Raw genomic sequence first — 13,381 nt, forward strand, 5'->3', positions numbered from 1 at the left:
TTTCGAAATAAAATGACCTCACACATGTTTTCATAATGGGAGTCTAACGCAAAATACGATTTTGATAACATTTTTACGAATGGATTATTATGAAATTTCTCAAAGTTTTCAATAGACATATGGCCTTTGATATTGTGTAATAAAATGTATAGGTTCGTGTGCTTGCGTTTGAGGTATTTGTCCATTACTAAAGACAGCCGCGCATGTCGAGCTGATATTAAGACATTTTTAACGTATCGGACGTCTTTTGTTTTAGTATCATATTTTAATTTTGAAAAGTTACTCACCAATTGCCATTTATTCATAAAATTATTTTACGTTTTATGGATAAATGACGTTACATCATTACTTTCGGTTTTTAAAACGTTCAAAACTACCTTAAAAGTGTTTTAAAATGCAAAATTCTAATTGAAAGTCAAAATGGTATATTTATTATTCTACAAGTTATCAAGGGCGGAAGGAGGATTATCGACCTAAGGAAAGTGGTATTGACAGAGTGGGTAGCCTGGGTTGATATTACTTTTCCAAGGTTGATATATTCTCACACTGACCGATGATAAGTCCACTTAATGGTTTACCTTTCCAGTTCATTTTGACTGAAGTAGACAGAACTTGAATAATTACGATTGTAAAATTTGCTTCACAATAATCAAATAACATATCACTGAGATCACTCAAATGATCATAACTAATAGATGTTCTTTTCATCAGTATTCAATGAAATTGATTTTGAGATTTACTTTGAGTTTTCGTAGTAAAATATGTTAGTACTAACATTACCTCATGATTATTTAATGTTTTTGCAGGTTAGAATACAAATTGGTATTTACCATATTTACATCGAAGATTACATGCGCGTATTTCCAAAAGAACAAATAAAGATTATCAAACTAGAAACATTTTCCAAAAGTAAATACAAGTCCATGACAGATATATTCAGCTTCTTAGAAACGAGTAAGTTAAAGTTTTTCTAAGATATCATATCAGTTTTATAGAACATTAATATATCATTCTGTATTTTAAGTATATTTACACATTCCGCCCTTAGTGTATTCAATGACCGATATTTAAATTTCATTTTTTTCGCATTACATAGTAAGAAAACAGCCGTTTATTTTCATACAATACAAGAGTGTCTATTTTTGACGTCATTCACAAAAAACAAACATGATCAAATTGGCGTTGGAAACATTTTTCAAAAACTTTTTCATTACATTTCAACGTTGACAGACCCTTCAAAACGTTCACACACCTGCTTTATGACGTAATTTGATATCACGATACAAAACGTTATGTGGGTGTTAGCTGTCGCTTGAATATATTATACTTTTCGAATTAAATTGTTTTCATATGTATGAGCTAATGAATTTCAAAATGAAATCAACAAAAGTGTTTTTACAGGGTTGCCATCCACAGGTTTGATGGAAAAGATCGCAGGACGGACAGAGGCAAATACAAACTTTAAGCGTAAAGCAGAGGTTGGAGAAATGTGGCATCAAACATACAAACTTTTATATAAATTTTATAAGCCGTTTAATGATCATCTCGTAAAGTTACTAGGCAATAGATTTAATTACAACAGAAAAAACATATCCCTTCTCAGTTCCTAAATGTTTGAAATATGAAAACTAACGTTCTTGTACAAATCAGTTGACAACTCAGTAGTTCGAAATTGTTGAACTTTATTTCAGTTGGTATGACATATAATACGTACATGACAAAAAGTCAGTATACCAAACAGAAACAAAAACTTATTCTGATTATTTGAAAAGTACTTGAAAGGTAGTAGTATTTTCAGCATTTTTTATCTTAACAAAACGCGATGAAATCCCTTAACAGCAAATACCGTAACGTCAATATCCGGAAATTCTACAGCCAAACAACCATGTATGCGGAAACGTATTTATTATCATTATAGACGGGTATAGAACATACATAAATAATACAAAGTTATATAAGAACAAAATCAGTACCCAGTCTTACAGTGCTAATCAGTCATTCAATGTCAGCAAGGATTTCGGTATACAGAAGTCATGCATTATACAACTGATAGTAAAAAAGAAACACACATAATGAGATGAATACTATATAACATCTTCAAGTGAGAACATTGCAATCTTTGACATATGAGCTAGATGGTTCAAAGTTTTAAGGCATCTATGATAAATATCCCAACATAAACAATATTCCTAGTTGTCGAAAAAATGTGATTCAACAATGTTATTCCATGAAGAATTAAAACATACTATATCGTTAATAGAACAGCGTAAGTTACCGTGCTAACGGAACACTCATTTATTGACTAATATTTACACAACAAGTTTTAAATGTCACAATTTTCATAGGAGGAACCCTGTGCCCCCTTCTGCAGGGTTAGCTCCGCCTTACATAATTTCCTCAACCATTTTCGGGTTACTATACCTCTTGTGGCCAATATATTTACATATCAATCATATGATATACATACAAACATACATACATTTAAACAAACAGACAGACAGTAGAAATAGATTTGCTTTGTGTATATATATGATAGTGGTTAGAATTTACGTCATATTATAAAAATTACCAAGGAAGTGTAAGGCAAGGTAATGAAACGCACAACACACCTCACGCTCTTCTAGCACGTTATTATGTTATGTTTTGTTTGTTGTCAGAGGTTAACTGCACCAGGATCGTAATCAAGACAGTCAGTATCAAAGATATAGTCAATGATAGGTATCTTACTTCATATTTATGTATATAGTTTTTCCACTTTAAACTAATGTTTTTGACTATTGTTATGTAAGTATTTCAGCTTTCTATATTACAATAGTGAACGCATTGCTGTACAAAAGTAAAATGTTTATTATAAAAGCTTTAAAAACATGTTACTGACATGTTTGTGACATTGTTCTTCGTGGTTACAGTTAGTCTGTAATAAATTTAATGTTATTGTTTCAGTAATTCACAGTTAATGTGTAAGGAGTTTAATCTGTTTAATTTCCTTATCGCTCCTGCATTTCTTGCAATGATTGTTCACTGTCCTAGTAACGGTGTATTTAGCAAAACCAAGTTTACATAGCTCGTGTGCTAGTAACGCCATCATGTCTTCTGTCAGATACGTACTTTCAATGTCAATCAAAATGTTGACAGAAGTAGTAAAATCACCGGGCGTTTCGCATCTGTCCATATTAGGGATACAACAACAGTGACCGTAACTACAAAAAAAATGTAACACTTTGTTTTCTTGTGGACCGACATTACTCTTTTCAATTGCATTAATAGCTTTTTCTTTCACTTTTTGATATCCCTTGCTCTCTACCAGTTTTCTAAGTTTTGCAATTTGATTTCGATATTTCACGGAATGAAAGATTTCCAACTTTTTCGCTAGTGACACAATTTGAAGATACTTGGCAAGGTCAAAAACATCTAGAGCCATTTCCTGTGGTGGTAATTTGCCAAAACGGAGATAATCTAAGATGAACTTGAATACTTCACCATCAAAATCTACGAAATAGCGACCGTCTTTGTCCTTACTGACAACTTGACGTCCACTAAACATGGCGGCCAGCATACTGTCGGGTTCCTTTCTTAGCGTTTCCAGCAACGTTGTCATTAGCTTTCCATCGACATTCAGTTCGACGACATCTTCAAACTAGATAAAAAAAAGCTTTTAACGTTTAACGTATTGGTCACATGTACACATACATTTATAAAAAAAACACGTGTGTGTAATAAGGGTGGAGGAAATTATAGCGTTTAACCCAATAAACCAAACTCTTCCTGTTACCAGTACGAAATAATAAGTTTCCAAATATGACTTTTCGTATTGTTACTGGGGCAGTCTTTTTTAAAAAATGTCAAAATGCTCGCAGGAGTTGCTTCCCCTCGACTTCAGAAATCTATTTCTATAAGTAAGACACAAGGATTTTATTTGATTTGACCTAGCGACCTAGTTTTTAACCCCAGATAACCCATTTTCAAATTTCGCCTAGATTTTATCAAGGTTATTATTCTGATCAAAATTCATGAAGATCAATTGAAAAATACAGCCTCTATCGCATACACGATGTTGTTCTTTTTATTTGACCTAGTGACCTAGTTTTTGACCCCAGGTAATCCGTTTTCAAACTTGGCCTAGATTTTATTAAGTTGATCATTTTTCCAAATATTCATGATGATCAATTGAAAAATACAGCCTTTATCGCATACACAAGCGAAATGTCGACAGACCGGCAGACGACGGACATAGAGTGATCACAATAACTCACATGAGCATCGCTCAGGTGCGCTAAAAATGAAAGTATAAACTGGCTATGGAGTTAGAAATGACAATCGTAATTTAATTGTAATAAGCTGGGGCAAGAACTCTTGATAAGATATTGGAAGAGTTATTATAGAATTTGTTTTACAATTTTTAGATTGATAAAATATTTTTGGATTCAATTTATATGTTTTCAATAAACTGGAAATCTTTATCTTATAGACAAAAGATTAACAAACGTTCGCTTCATTTCATTCTAATATTTGTCGAAATTTACTTATTTATATTCCATTTTTCAAAGAAAATCTGCATTTGATAAAACCTTTTCTTTTTTTCAACTATAATTTTATTTAGAAATGCTGTTTAGTTGACATCCTAGTTAGATTTAACATAGGGTGGTTAACAGTGATGTGCAAATACTAAATAGTGCCCGTTTTTGAAACACTAGTTTTCCGGACCTCTTTAACCCTCGCCCTGCTAAATTTCTATTTTGAATTTGCCTATCTTTCAATTTGCACAGTACCTTTAACTGTTAAAAGGGGTTCTTACCAAAATGATACTGACTGAATAGCGAACAGTGTAGATCATAATCAGACAGCACGCATGTGCAGGCTGATCAAAATCTACACTGGTCGCAAAGGCAGAGCCAATCGTGTCAAGCATGATAAGGGTTAAATTGGATAAAACAATATAATGCTTTGTTTTCTTATTGACCGGCATTACTCTTTTCATTTTCGTTTCCCCTCTCTATGTCCCTTGCTCTGTACCTGTGTTTTAGGTTCGGCAATTTGATTTCGATATTTCACGGAATGATAGGTTTCCAATTTTTCCGCTAGTGACATAACTTGAAGATACTTGGCGAGGTCATAAACATCTACAGCCTTTTCCTGCGACTTTAATTTGCCAAAACAGAGATAATCTAAGATGTATGTAAACACTTCACCATCACAGTCTACGAAATAGCGACCGTCTTTGTCCTTACTGATCACGTGACGTCCACTAAACATGGCGGCCAGCATACTGTCAGGTTCATGTCTTAGCGTATTCAGCAACGTTGTCATTAGCTTTCCACCGACATTCAGTTCAACGACATCTTCGAACTAGATAAAAACAAAGCATTTCACATTTAACTTATTGCTAGCATATACACATATGTTTAAAGCACAAATTCACATTCTAAAGATACAATTTTATCAAGTGGAAGTAAGGAATGGACATTTCAAAGAGTTGTTAATCAGGTAATCGTGGGACAATATACACTGCACGTTTATAATTAAGGTAAGACTTAGAACATTTATTTGGTATTAACAGATTGACATAGATCAGGTAATAATGTGACTTTTTGGTCTTTTATTGGCAGAGGAAGATCCTAGGTACATATCATATTTGAGACGCTTATTTAGAACCACTGATATCCGTAAGTAAGCTAGATGGCTTTCTCACATGACGGCCGGAATGATACTCAAACCGACAGAGGCGAGGCACAAGTTATTTGAAAGCCTGTGCGAACAGAAAGGTTTCCAGTGTTTTTTTTTTATTTTGATAATGCTAATACATATACTTTAAGTTCATCGTTATGACGCATATAAACAACAAAATGAACTGGAATCCAAACTCCAGGTACCTGATATGAAAGGTGTTTTTACGTGGCTAAAAAAGTGAATCTTCCATAAAATGAATGTAATTAGGCAAGATTACTTTGTGATAAATTCATGAAAGAAACTTATGCTCTTACCGTTGTGGTTTCCATTGCTTAAAATATGACTGTTTATGAATATTCAAAACATTTATATTTCCCTATGTAATTTGAACAAACTGTTTATATAACTACTCAGGATGAATAATTTTATGAGCCGGCGTGCAGATCAGCATTGATAAACACGAAAGATAAAATATCACTTGAGATTTTGAAATACATCTTGATCAATTTAGAATGTTTGCTCTGTCACGTTATCTCAAAATGAACGGATATTACGTGGCAGATCCACGATTAGGAGACGTATCTTTTAGGGGATACCCCGGATATAATCAAAAATGTTTTGCAAATGTAACTCAAATGGTGCAATCCGAAGTATATTTAATATAGCTATATAGTTTGAGCATAAAATTAAGGCCCAATGTCGTATTTTAAATTAGTAACGTGTTAAAATAGGTTTGACAAGTTGATAGCTTTTTAATTTGAATGTCGAACGGTACCACGTACCGCTTCAGCAATTATAAGTACTACTAAACATTTTGATCAGATTGAATATTTTAGGCTAGTGTCTCAATTTTTGGCTATGAAATATGTATGCTCAAGGGAATTTAGGGATGCACCCCCGTTGAACCCAGCCTTGCCGATCCCAAGAGTATTAACCAACCAAACAAGTATAAATTTGAATTTCGTTAACGTACGTTGTGAGAAAAAAACTCAAACATCACCAAATCATAGAAAGAACAAGTTGTTTCACATGAAAATTAAACAGAACGTAAAACATGTATATTACTCTGCGAAACAAGTGTCAGTATATTGATATAAACATTGAATTCTGGAAAAGGACCGACTTAAGGGGTAACACTTCCGGACAGTAGAACGCATTTAAAATCTCGCCGTTTGCATAGAACTGTTACATATGTTCGTTTTGATGCATTTTCAATAATGTACCATTATTGAAAGTTCACAAAACTAGGTGAAACGCAGTTTTCAGCAATTGTTTATTTTTATTTCTTACAAATGACATTCATTTTCAAAGTGGGACAACTTTTTCAGAATATTTTAGGTATCCGTCGTGTGGGACAGTACGGCAGAATATGTTATGGTTAGGTAAAACATCGGTAAAGATGTTGTTTATCAAATACGTCTGTGCTTCGATGATATACTCCTAAACCATAAGACAGAAATTTTCCTTGTCACCCTTTACTTCATCAGCCCCAACGACTAATTTAATGTGAAATCACTTGATGTAACTTGAGGTTAGCTACATTTCTTACTAATGTTTGCGGAGGGATAGCCAAAGAAGCAAAAACCGCTTAGTCGTCACATGCAGTTTGAAACACGAAGGGGAATGCGTAGGTTGGAAAATTGGTAACTGACCAAGTATCAATTCTAGTTAAGCTGAACATAGCATATAACCAAGGTACATAATGTATAATAATGTGTAACAAAAATTATGTAAATTGTAGAAGTAAGCGGTGTTTACCATATAAAACATACAAAACAGTCCAGAATAAACGGTTGTTGTTTATTATATTAAGTTACTTAAATAATTTGGTAAAAATATACCATAGATCCGTTTTATTTTTTACTTTATCAGTTTGTTTTCTTATTAAGAGTAAAACTGTCTTACAAAGAAACTTCATATGATCAATGAATGTTTGTCATTGTATTTTCTATATGTTAGTTTATTTTTTTTTGTTGGATTAAACGCTGCACCAACACAATTATAGGTCTTACAGAACTTTTCAGCCAACTTAACTGATGATGGAGGAAGACACAAGATGCCCTGAGTGAGGCTCGAGCCCATACCGGTGAGGGGCACGTGAATCAAAGTCAGCGACCTGAACCACTTGGTCACGGAGGCCCCTCTAAATAAAAATAAAGATCTTTCTGATAAACACTATAAACATATTAAAATAAAATAAACGTTTTGAAATGGGTGCCATATTGATGATGTCATAACTCAGCCTAGCCACTGACCTGGAGAGAGCTATATGCGGAATTGTGGCCATAGTCATCATTCTACGAGTTGATATAGGTGGCTACTACTATGGCCTCTATATTGCCTCGAAAAACATTTATACCCGACACAAATTACATTGTTTATTTCATGTTTACATTAATACTGTGAGTTAACTATTAATATGTTTGGCGTAATATATCTTTAACGCGGAAGTTGTGATACTAACACAGCAGTTATGATTTAAGTCACAACAACACAATTTAGTTGTTTGGGCAATTTCGAGTTTTGATGATACAGAAATAACCCAGTTATAGGTCCTCATATATTTCAGGCATGGACGGGCTCCTATGTTAAACAACAGCAAGTTGGATATGTTCTACACATGACGACCTAATAAGGCTTAGGTAGGCCGGTGGTCTAGTGGTAACACGCTTTACTGTCAATCCAGAGGTCGGGGGTTCGAATCCCGGTTCAGGCACTGGAAATTTCTGAGATGCTCTTGAGTGTCTCCCACCTAAATAGAGGCCTGTACTGGTTCTTCACAAGAAAGACGGCTTCGCGTATATTGGTGCTATAACGAACCAGACTGATTATTCGAAACAGCCAGGCTAAGTTAGCCGGACACGTCTGTATCTGAAAAGTTCTCTCTGGCTGTTCTGGGGGCTATATCTCACTCTGTCTCTCTGGTCAGATTGCCCTGTGTCTGTACTAGTAGAGGACGATTTCGCGCCGTGTGTGGCTGCAGTTGCTATATGTAAAGCGCTTTTGAACGTGTTTATCATGAAAAGGGCGCTATATAAATCAGGTATAATAATAATAATAATAATAAGGCTGAAACTCACAGAAATGAGGAGGTGCAAGTGAGTGACCCGAGGCCGGCGGCTTACACTACTAGATGGTACAAATTTTACCTTGATTTTAAAGTACATGTATAATTTATGCAGTGCTCGATTGCGATAAGAATGCAAAACAAATCATGTGAAATACTTCAGACAATTAATTGTTTCTTCCTTCTTCAAATCGGAGGAAATCTAAGATGCATTTTCAACATCACTTTCCATGAAATAGCGGTCATTTTGTCTTTACTGATCTCGTGAAATCCACTAAACATGGGTTCTAGCTTAGTTTTAGTTTTCATTCATAGTGTACTCAGCAATGTTGTCTTCAGCTTTCCTCCGACATTCAGTTATACGACATCTCAGAACTAGACTCAAAATATATTATACAATTCGTGAGAGAAATTGAAAGACTTTCTTGCTTAGAATTAGAAAAAGATATTATCTGCACATTCATTTAAATCACTGTTTCACATATATTCGTCAAGTGTGATTTAAGCACTGTTAACATGCGCAAGATTTGCAACCCGCGCAAAATGTGTGCCCACGGAAAAGCCAGTTCAAATACTAATAACGAAATGTTAATGTTTATATTTTCTTTGTTGCTTATTAAGTGATTGTAACATACACAAACAGAGCCTTTAAATATTCAGGTGCAAACTTGGTTTGATAACATATAATTTGTGATTGGCGTGCACATATACTACACTAAGAATGCACAAGAAATATTGTGCGAGATTTTGAAAGAAAATGCCTTTAGTTCTCTTGGCTACATGGTATTATGTAAAGTATGAAGTTTCATTTAATTCCACACTGCTGCTGAAAAGATTTTGTCCGGACATAAAAGTGGAAATTTAAGTTCACAAAAGGAGATGATTTTGAAATTATTAAAAATAGAGTTATGGTTCCAGTTTTCCATCCCCTTTATTCCAACCCTTAAATTATGTAATTTCATTAAATTCCTACTGGGAAGACACAATATTATGGCGCTACAGGCAGAAATATTGAAATATTTCCTTTCCTTTGATAAAGTAGTCTAATATAAAAGGTAGGCGTAAAGTTTCATGTTTAACGTGAATAGTCGACGAAAGTACCCACCTGGAATGGATGGAACAATTTATTTCCAGCCGAGCCCACGGAAGGTGTCATATTTACTTCTCCAGCATCCAGTCTAGGCCGATGCTGCTGGAATTCAAGTAAATCACCCAGCACTGAAAACTAGTCGGAATATCAGCCGGGACCAGGACCACTGAACCAGGACCGCTGGCGATGTAGTCCAACCTGCTAACCATAGCGCCACTGTCTCCCTGTATATGTGTTTTTCATGTGCTAGGACAGTGACTGAGACATCTGACAAATATAAATGCTAAAAGTATAGATGATCATTAAAATATATGAAAAGCTTGCTCTAATTGTTCTTTATATGGTCAGTATGTGTGTAGGTTGACAGCCCTTATAACAAGTGCTCTTTGCCACTGTTGCAATGAATCACACAATGAAATGAATGAACTAGCACGCAGAAAAGTGATATGCAAATATTTCAAATCAAATGTAACCACAAAGGCACCGTGTTCGAACGTTCAAATGGAGGATGGATAATTTTATTTAATTTGAGCACAATCACACTCATGCACCAAGCATCATCGCAATTGGAAATTCTACAATTAAACATGAATACAAAATTTAATTTTAAATTAACAGTTCCATAAAGTCTGTAAATACTATATTCTTAAAGAATTTAAGGTATATTTACATCCTTGAAGGCATTTAAATGTGTACCATGTTTGAAACAAATTTATATGTCCTAAGCTTTTAATATGTTTTAAGGAAATAATATTGCTGAAACATATTTTATTATCATTTACTGGAAGATTTGTACCTTAAAGTGAGAACGTTACATTCTTTCATATAAGAGCCAGATGGTTAAAAGATTTAAGGCATTTAATAAATAATCTAACTTCAACAAACCTTTTAGCTCTCTAAAAAGTGTTTAACCACGTGATTTGACGAAGAATTTAAACGTCTACTCAATCTATATCGTTAAAAGAACAGCGTAAAATTCCATATCTAGGGGAACATACTTTATTTTATGACAATAAATTCATCCCAAAACTCACCAGAGCCCAAGAATTAGCGTTTTAAATATAAAAATTTAAGCAAGGACCCCTGTACCAGCTATTGCAAGAATGGTTCCGCCTTACATAATCTCCCCCAATTTTTTCGGTTACTTTGCCGCTGGTGGCCCGTATTGTTATGTATCAGTCAAACATACTTACAAACGTTCATACATATATGTATTCATGCTTGCAATTCAAAGCGGCAGCCTGACGTAAATTCTAACCACTATCATAAACAATATGCAAAAGTACGTACGTACGTATGTATGTATGTGTTCATGTATGTATTATTTTGGTATGCAGATTTGAACCATTGTGCTCAAGGAAGTAAAAAAACAAAGACTAGTATTTAGCTTTTTCATGTACTTAGGCACAGAACCTAACTTTATCTTTATCACGCTTAAAAGTTTTTTTAATAACAAATGCATAACTAAACGTATTTTGAAGAAAAAATAATGTCTTTGGTATATTCTGAAAAAAAAGTTCTGAGGAAAAATATCATGACTCATACAAACAAACAAAATTTTTGTTCTAAAAGACTTATTCCAGGTCCCGCCAACCCTTCCGTCAAAAGTTCAATTGGCTAGCTTGCATGACAGTGAAAACTGAAGTGTACTCCATTTTCAACAGTTTGTTCATTTTATTGCGTACAAAGTCTTTTTGCAAACGCAATGCCATAATAACAGCAACATTAAATTTGAATATATAGAGTACGATATCTGAGTAATTTCAGACCCGATTTGCTCACTACTTAGTGTTTAGAATGGAAACAGACAAAACAGACGAATGTATTTATGTACTGAAATTATCAAAAGACTGTATGGAAATGATCGGAATACTAGATAAGTTAAACCCTATATTATTTTTTTTCTAGGAGAACAAGATTTCTAAAATCAACTTTACTCTATGACATACCTTGCTGATTTGTCGATTCAAACATTTATTTTTTTGTTTAGAACTTATGTTATAGTAATGATATATGCTTACATTGGCAACCTTGACGTGGTCGGGGCCGATGAAATGGTAATTACATTGAACGTAGATACTTATTCTTTCGTTTGCTGGCACGAAACAAAAGACCTTTAAGGAATCTCGGATATTCTGCATTTATTCAGAACATTTTGTGGCCTTCTAAATAGATGTAAATTCAACACTACTTTCTTTTCTTCAACACATTTACCTAAAATCAAATGGAAAGATATAGCGTTATGTTTCACGTATTTATTTAAAGATGTGTTAATGTCTTAAATGAATAAAGGGAAGTGAATGAAATAGTGAAATACGAAAATGTAAATGTATTTATATTCTCATTGAATTTATGATTGTAAACATCTTCATACAGTCTTTGAATTAATAAGTTAAAACGACGAAATTTGTCATTCGTTTGAAATTTTCATGTTGGATGTAAACTGTACCCATGCAGAAAATCTCACTTGAGCTCACCGAATGTCAAAAATATTCATTGTAAGCTCTAGTGTACGGTGGGTTGGCCTGTTTCATAGAAGAGGACTAAATAACTCAAAAACAACTTATCAGAGCTCGAAGCAGTGTAAAGTAGGTGTAAACGAGGACAATGCAGGTGTGCATACAATCTATAAGAAAATCTAACTTTCTTATTCCTGGACCTGATGGACCTGGAATGATCGATGTTGCTCGAAGAAGTGCCGCCATGAAACAAGTATTGGTATTGGAGTATAATTAATTTCTTAAGAAAAGATTTGCATATTTTTTTAAAGCTGCATGAAAACGTAATGTTCAAAGCTGAGTATCGGTAGTGTACTGAAGTCAAATAACATCTAGATATGTTAATTTTGTTTGTCATTGTCATAATATAAAATCTAGAACTGCCTGCAAATCAATGGTTCCTCTGACGTTATAATGAGTACATAGTGCTGAACGTCTGAAAGGAATAACACAGGTCTTTTTATATGTGCCAAGAGAACTGAATAAAATCTGTAAAAATATCCCTTGAAAGCATAGAATACAACAAGAAAAATTGTCAGCAGCCTCGGTTTGATCGAGTCTGTTTTTGAGAGACAATGAAATGTGCAACACATTTCACGCCCCTCCCCCACCGCCCCCCCCCCCCACACCCCCAGCACCGGCTTAAGCGGAACACATATGTTGGATGGACTCATGATCCCAAAAGGACCAGAAAATATTACAAATGTGAATCAAAAACTGATCGTATAAATATTCAGGTGCATATGTTTTTATTACCGTGCAGATAAACAGCGATTAACATGAAAGATAAAATATCACTTGAGGTTTTGAAGTACTTCCTTAACTAGTGATAACATTTGCTCTTTCCCATTATTTTAGATTAATGTTACCACACAGGAAGATTATATTAACTTTTTTCCAAATATAGTTAATATGATTTTTTTACCTTTGTACTTCCAGTCTACCATTAGCTCATGCAGAGATCCAGTCTATTTCGATCATGAGTGGATCCAGGATTAGAGGGCAGAGTTTCTAGGTGTTCGACGGCATGCCCTTCTCCGAAAATATTTGGCAAATATA

General features: G+C 34.2%; 1 protein-coding gene across 2 annotated transcripts; it reads right to left on the bottom strand.

Annotated features, from left to right (window-relative positions):
* Positions 1-1,415: 1,415 nt before the first annotated feature.
* On the bottom strand, positions 1,416-11,780 carry LOC128558557 (BTB/POZ domain-containing protein KCTD14-like). Of its 2 annotated transcripts, none has more exons than XM_053548210.1 (3): positions 9,840-11,780; positions 5,014-5,346; positions 1,416-3,637 (listed from the first exon to the last, which is right to left on the bottom strand). In XM_053548210.1, the coding sequence occupies exons 1-3, from the start codon at positions 9,888-9,890 to the stop codon at positions 2,954-2,956; spliced, it is 1,068 nt and encodes a 355-aa protein (XP_053404185.1). In that variant the 5' UTR covers positions 9,891-11,780; the 3' UTR covers positions 1,416-2,953. The 2 variants fall into 2 exon arrangements, with proteins under 2 accessions (XP_053404185.1, XP_053404186.1); XM_053548211.1 differs by lacking the exon at positions 9,840-11,780 and adding an exon at positions 5,982-7,661 and having other exon boundaries at positions 1,417-3,637.
* Positions 11,781-13,381: the final 1,601 nt, after the last annotated feature.

Source organism: Mercenaria mercenaria, chromosome 7 (assembly GCF_021730395.1).
Source record: "Mercenaria mercenaria strain notata chromosome 7, MADL_Memer_1, whole genome shotgun sequence".
Lineage (NCBI taxonomy): Eukaryota > Metazoa > Mollusca > Bivalvia > Venerida > Veneridae > Mercenaria > Mercenaria mercenaria.